The sequence below is a fragment of the Sinocyclocheilus anshuiensis genome, unplaced genomic scaffold (assembly GCF_001515605.1).
Source record: "Sinocyclocheilus anshuiensis isolate Anshui unplaced genomic scaffold, SAMN03320099.WGS_v1.1 scaffold163, whole genome shotgun sequence".
NCBI lineage: Eukaryota > Metazoa > Chordata > Actinopteri > Cypriniformes > Cyprinidae > Sinocyclocheilus > Sinocyclocheilus anshuiensis.
The window spans coordinates 899,782-907,379 of record NW_015548223.1 but is presented as its reverse complement, the minus strand read 5'-3'; the positions used below and the strand labels follow the sequence as shown (position 1 = coordinate 907,379).

General features: G+C 37.2%; 1 protein-coding gene across 4 annotated transcripts in view; it reads left to right on the top strand.

Moving 5' to 3' along the window:
• LOC107654315 (unconventional myosin-XIX-like) overlaps positions 1–7,598 on the top strand; it is a 25,789-nt gene that overhangs the window by 1,059 nt on the left and 17,132 nt on the right. For 2 of the 4 annotated variants that reach the window (XM_016441345.1, XM_016441343.1), the window contains 3 exons: positions 2,889–3,036; positions 3,911–4,059; positions 4,668–4,781. In XM_016441345.1, the coding sequence (XP_016296831.1) occupies positions 2,889–3,036; positions 3,911–4,059; positions 4,668–4,781 (411 nt within the window). Of the gene's footprint in view, positions 1–2,888; positions 3,081–3,910; positions 4,060–4,667; positions 4,782–7,598 lie in introns of those variants that run through there. The other 2 variants (XM_016441346.1, XM_016441347.1) reach the window with 2 other exon arrangements.

The following is a 7,598-nucleotide window of genomic DNA, read 5'->3' as shown; positions in this document are numbered from 1 at the left end:
GTTATTCTCACTCACGTGCTGTGTTGCTTATAAACATGATATAATTTCAGTTCTGATACTTTTATATGAAAATAAATATGATGAACAAGACACTTAAAGTGCTTGCTATTTAATTCCATACGAAAGGTGTATTTATCATCCATTTTTACTTTAATACAAACATGTATTTTAGATTTTTCTAGAAATATGACAACAATCACATATCAATCAATCAATCATAGTGTTTGGGAACATTCATGCATAATTTAAATACATAATCACATGAAATCAGATAGAAAATTTAATATTTTAGAAGAGAACCGCAGCATCACGGTTGTCTGAACCAATGAGCATTAAGCTGTGTCGTCAGTCAGTCGTTTCCCATCATGCTTTTGGTCAGCGCAGTCGGTGGAGATTTTGCTCATCTCAAACAAGCCTATTGATTCAATGATTCATTATAAATACAGCCACTTGCTTAGTTACTGAATGAACAAATTACTCGATGACTCCCGCATTAAGATAGTGACTTACCGCCACCTACTGGCGGTTTTAGTATTTAAAAGAATCACTTCACTTTTTTATCATCATTGCATATTAATGTATTGAAATTTGTTTTTTAAACATGAATATTCTATTTATAAAGATAAAAAATGCATTGGAAAGTCAATTTAGGGGGCAAATATTGTCCTTTAATGGAAAAGGTGCAGTCTAAGTGGAAGAGAGGGGGTAGGCCTAAGCAGAAATGCCTCAGGGGGTACTCCACTCTAAAAAGTCTGGGAACCACTGATGTAGAACATTCTGTCCTGTGCAACAAGTGATTTATTTTATATTTTCAGGTACAGCGGTTAGTTTGAAATAAAAGTTTGTTTAACAGTGTAAATTGAGTCTCACATTATTTAAACATTATTCAAAACATTAATGGTGAACATTTTCGACTTTATAAAATGATTCTCACAAGTCTTGGCGATCGTCCCCTATTAAACAATAAAGAAAGTAAGACATCTTTTTCTTATACATAGTTTAGTAGCCTACTATTCTTTTTGGCATCATTAATCTACATAGTTTAGTAGCCTACTATTCTTTTTGGCAGAATTGATCATTAATCAATTTAATTATTTCCTGGATTTTGTATCACCATAGTCCCTAAATGTATGTACATGCAGGAAATGGGATTCAAATCGAAAACATTTTTCCCCATTTTGTGTCCCCCCCACTTCTCAACCCAAAGTTACACCCTTGCATTGACGTGTCTCGTGTTGTCATTGGCGGATTAAGAAGCGGTGCAGTTAATCTGAAGAACATACTCGGATTATTCCGCAGGTCAACCTAATCTGAGCATGCGCAAAATAAACTGAGCACACTTATTTCAGGCTAGCCTTTTTTTTTTTAGCATAACAAGGTTATATGACGTCATTCCAAGGGGAACTTGCAACCTATTTTAGTGTAAATGAAGACAAATTATATTGTCTGTGTTCATATGTTTGATATGTTCATTTTTTTTGCAGCATTTACCCTCAGTTATTAAGTTTTGTTTACCAATAAGTGTGAATAATGCAGTTGGTTTGTTGTGCCATGATAGATAGATAAAGTCTTCATTTAATTTTTTTCTGGGCCATTATGATTCATGCATTGACTCAAGTGTTGGTGTCAGACAGAAAGCTCCTGACAGATGGAATAGGATCAGTTCTATGGGAATCTGTAATTGTCTTGTTACATTTACATTTAGTCATTTAGCAGACGCTTTTTTAAAAAGAATAGAGAATGCTAGTGTCAGAGTCTCTCTCTCTCTCTCAGGGAGTAACGCAATATTGTAATGCATTACTTTTAAAAGTAACTTTCCCCAACACTGGTCCTGACACATGCTGTCAACACATGCTGCCATCAGAGCATATGGATTCACAGCAGCATCAGAGGAAGGATGTGCAATTACATGTCTCAGTTTTAACATGTCTCACCTGATATTCATAAAATGAAGTGCAGGCATATTATCTTGGGGAAATGTTCTTACTCTGTTGCTGCTCATTTAGGAACTTTTGCTTTGTCTTTCAAATGAGGAATAGTACAAGCAATTAGTCAAAACTCAAGGTGTCAACCAAAGGTGCCGGAAATATGACAAGCAAATGTACTGGCTTGACAACTGTAAAAGGCTCTTTCTTTTGATAAACACATCTGACATAAGCTTAATGATGATATTGTGCATTATGTAACACAGTTGCATACCACCATGGCTCTGAAAATAATTTTTTTTAAATGAAAAGTTCACCCAAAAATTTAAATTTGCTAAGCATTTACTCACCCTCAGGCCATCCAAGAGGTAGATGAGTTTGTTTTATCATGGGAACAGATTTGGAAAAATTTAGCAATACACCTCTTGCTCACCAATGGATCCTCTGCATTGAATGGGTGCCGTCAGAATGAGAGTCCAAACAGCTGATAAAAACATCACAGTGATCCACAAGTAATCCACACAACTCCAGTCCATCAGTTAACATCTTGTGAAGTAAAAAGCTGCGTGTTTGTAAGAAACAAATCACCATTATTAAGACGTTTTTAACTTCAAACCGTTGCTTCCGGTACAGAACCCATAATAACGCTTTCTTCAGTGTAAAAGTCCATCTTCTGTTGTCCTCTCAGATCTGTGCAAGTGTGTATATATTTCTCTCCTGATTCAGACACGATTACTTTTTTTAACTGGAGAAAGCAATATTATGGATAGAGGACTCTTCCAAGAAAATGAAAACTTGGCATTTCTGAACCTGTTTGTTAATGGAATGACAAAATGTGATTGTGCAGAACGGCATCAGGGCTTGTACTGTACATTTCTGAATTGGATTGCTGCATCTGTACAGTAAGTGGAAGTGGAACCTATTCTTTATGATAGCATGGTCTTTATTAATTGCATCATGCAGGTAAATGGACTGAAAGACAGAGCCCAGGACCTCAGGAAATCTTTCATTGATTCACTGGAAGAGGACATCAGAGACTTCCTCATCAATGAAGCAGAACTTCACACATACGATGACCTCACTAAAGTCAACCCGGTTACGCCGTCTACAGGTACAGTGTGCAAAAGCACTTGGGAACAGGCTTGTGTGATTTATGTCAGTAATTATATTGATCATTTATCAGCATTGGCCTTATGATGTTTATTGAAAGTAAATAATGTCAAGATTTTTTTTCTTCCCCAATTCAGATAATATGATATTCTTCCACATTACAATAATTTGATGCCTGATTTTAATTCTAGCATGTGAAATTCTAGACTGGAGCTTGAATTCTGATTCATAATATTGACCGTCATATCACATCAAAATTGCGACTTTTTATTTCACAATCCTGACTTTCTTATCACAAGTGCGAGTTAACATCTTGCTAGTCAGACTTTTTTCCCTTCAGAATCATGAGTTAATATCTCTCAGAATTGCGAGAAAAAAGTCAGAATTGTGAGATAAGTCACAATTAGAGCCCGACCGATATGGTTTTTTTGGGGCCGATACCGATATTAGGGAGTAAACAAAGACCGATACCGATATAGCCATTCGAAAGAGGGCCTCGAGACGTACACTCGATTCGCGTTCGAGAGGGTTCCTCAAGCTGAAGGGATCCCCCAAATTTGGTGCGGATTCACCGAACCGTGAGGCTCATATCGGCCGATAATATCGGCAAAACGATATATCGGTCGGGCTCTAGTCACAATTACCTCTTATATTTTTATCCTGTGGCAGAAACAAGCTTCCATACCAGTCCTTAGGGCTGTGCAAAAAATCGAATGCGATTTTCAGAGATTTTCTACTAATCACAGGAGCGGCTTTACTGACGAGATGCGCATGAAAATCGCATTCGATTTTTTGCACAGCCCTACCAGTCCTGTATGTCTTATTGTGAGTTAATGTGTCAGTCAGTTACTGCTGTGGAGTTTTGTGTTTGGCAGTGCTGAAATGTCTGCAGGCCAGGTACAGCGCAAAGGTTTTCTACACACATGCTGGCTGCACGCTGGTCGCCCTCAACCCCTTCCAGCCCATCCCTGACCTGTACTCTCTGGATGTGATGAGGGAATATCACTCCGCCCCTCAACCTCAGGTGAACACACAAGTCTATCAGTACATCTCTAACGTAAAAATATGGAAGTTACAAATACTTTAGTGTGGAAGATGTAAATATGCCATAAATACTATGAGTTTTTATGGTCATATTAGTGGTTTGATACTTCATTCCGTGCATTGGTAGAAATATGTCAACTGGTTTGGTTTGGTTATAAAATTTTGTCACCAAAAAGTGACTAAACCAGCCTTAAGTATTTAGTTTACTGGATTTTCATCAAATGAATCAAAAACAGGCATTACTGATGACTATGTAAATAATACATAAAATATTTCTTGGTTAAATTTTTGTTGAATGATGCAAAAATAACTATGTGATTATCTACCATTAATATGATATAAAATTACTTGTACCATGAAGGTTTTGGTCATACCATCCACCCCTAGTAGAAAAAATTGCAAACCAGGAAGTTAGAAAAAAATAAACTGAGGCCGCTCTAGAAAATATTGACTAACCTTTTAAGGACGTTTTCTGAGACAGGTAAAGGCAGGTTATATTATATGCACTGAAGCATTAGCCATCTCAACCTGATTTACAGAAAGCACTGTTATACAGAAAACAATGTTAAAGCATCTCTTTGTACACAGGAGTTTAAGCCACACATCTTCATTGTAGCAGAAGAGGCTTATAGGAACGTGCAAGGCCAGGTGGAGCCCATGAACCAATCGCTGGTCTACTCTGGAGAGAGTGGAGCTGGGAAGGTAAGTGATGTTTGTTTGGTGTAGGTTCCTAATTCATACTTATGTTTTACAGCTGCATCATGATATTAAAGTGATCCAAAAGCAGTCCTAGCACTTTACTCGGAGTTGCTCTATTCTTCAATGCCAGTCTCTTTGTAAAGCTTCATCACATTGTTACAGATTCATAAAACGATCCCGGCTGAAATGTGCCGTTCAAACTACAGATCAGATTACAGTTACCAAAACACACCTGTTCAAAATGAACCCACGGCTTGTTTTTTAAAGGGGTGGTTGATCAGCCTTTTTTGAAGGCTTTATTATGTTTATGGGGTGCAGTGTAACATGTGTTCATGCTTCGTTTAAAAAAAAAAAAAAAAAAATTATTATTTTCACATATTTTACCTTTATTCTACACCGCTGTTTCCGTTCTCGTCAAAACGGTCTGTTGAGTTCCTGGTTCTGTGAAGCCCCTCCCTCAGAAATACGCAATGGGCTCATATTGGTTAGCTGGCTCAGTGTGTTATGATTCGCTAACCGCCTAGTGCATGTTGTCAGGAAGCGTCACGCCCCCTTACCATTACGGTAGTTGCATGTGCTCCGGTGTATTGTAAACAATGGCCTTATCAATTTGAGCCTTATCAATCAGACCCAGAGAATATTAGTGAAGAGGATTGAGCAGAACCTTTGCAAGCACAGCTCTTACAGGACGTTTCAGAATGGTATGTTTTTTGTTTGTAGTTGTCTCATATTTTTTAGATATGCTGTTATTTTTTATTTATTTATTTATTTATTTATTTATTTTTTTTAAATATAAATTTAATGCAGGATCTAGAAAAAATCTGATCGTGATTAAACCAGAAAAATGTAAAATAAATGAACAAAAACAATTTTTAAAGTTTGGGCTCCTAAACATGTTGCTTTGACACAATCTGTATTGTTAAAAGCGCTATATAAATAAAGGTGACTTGACTTGACTATTTGTAATTGACACTACTGTTTGTTTGCTTTTGATAAACAGTTTTATCCTGATTAAAGCTTTAGTACAGCACAATACATGACTGCGTTGTAGTATTTTTGTAAAGTAATTTTCATTTGTAAAAGTAAGAAGTGTTTGCTTATTAACAAAATCTAGTGTATTGGCATTGAACTCGCGTAGATTGAGATTGAGATTGTCCTCCGTAAAATGTGCAGCACAGCACAAATTATAATTTTCAGTAACCGAGTTAAAAATAAATTTTAACCATTTGTAATTTTAACCAACAAAGAGGCCCTGCAATCGGGGTGAAAATAACAGCGTTTCGACAGCATGTCAACAACACTCTACTACAACTAGGGATGTGCGCGACGACTAATTTGACTGACGTTTAAACGAAAGTTTTGTATCCGACTAGTCGACTAGTCTAAAAGCAAGAAACCCCCAAAAGATGGTAAGAAAAAAAAAAACTCTGTGCGTGCGTGTAGCATATAAAATTGCCTATATATGAAATACTTAATCTACGAATCACTGTCAAATCCCTCAATGAATTCCGCTTGCCGCACACTTGCCTCGCATTATCATCATTTCATTTTAGGCGGTCGTTAAAATAAAAAAAAAGCGCCTGGACATCCCGCACCACCACCGAAGTGGGTGTTCGTTAGAGGAATAGATGGCGCGGACGGGATCGCTGGTTGTAGTGAATGACGTGATTGTCATTTGCTGGCTTTGGCCAAACTTTAAGCAAACTTCTACGTGCCTGTATTGAATATGATTACGCATCGCTCCAGTAGAGTTGCTGTAAGACAATTTGACATTACACAGTTTACACAAAACTTTTCCGTTTCCTTCTAATTCAAAATAATCCCACACCTTCTCGTCTTTCGCATGCTCATTTTTAAACTCGCCGCAACTGACACGAAGAAAACGCATGTGAGGTCTGAGGTAAAAATGTAGTTTCCGCCCAGATAAACTTTTAAAAATAATGTAGTAATTTTCAAACGTTTTATTTTAACTTGTTATTTAAAATGTGTTAAATGCAATGTTAAAATGACGGTAATTTGAATGATAAAATCATGTTTTTGTTTTCTGTCGTGTAATCGACTATTGTTTTCAGTATCGACTAGTAGGAGCTGTACCGTTTAGTCGACTAGACCCGCACATCCCTAACTACAACAACTCTTCGTCTTCTCTAAAGCAGCCCAGCATGGCCTCGCTCCCTTTGTTTCGTGTTCCCGGGGGCAGGGTTTATGTAAATTTTAAGGTTTGTGATGTCACAAACCCAGGAAGAAGCTCGGCGTAGTCCTTTAACAGTAATTTCTTTAAAAGACAATATCTCCCTTAGAATTGAACTTTGAGCATTGTAACTTTGCAGACGTTGTTTATGCTCTAACAGCAACATTACACACTAACTAGACCTGTGCCGGTATTCGGTAATGCGATATATCACTGTAATGAATATGCACGATATTGTTATCGTGGGCACTTCTAAATACCGTGAATAATTATATATAACAAATTACTAGACTTGTGCCGGTATTCGGTAATGCGATATATCACGGTAATGAATATGCACGATGTTGTTATCGTGGGCACTTCTAAATACCGTGAATAATTATATATAACAAATTATTCAGAATTTTGAATGCATTTTAAGAATACTTTTCCCATAAAATGGTCAAAATGCACAACACCGCTGTGTGCTGCCTGAAAGAGGCGTGCGCACTCTGATGTAAACAAGCGCGGACGAGAAGCACATGGCGGAACATGTGAGAGACGCTCTGGATGAAAGCGCACTTTCACTCTCTGACAGCAGATGGCGCTAAACTGCAGAAATAATAATAATAATAATAATAATTCATTTA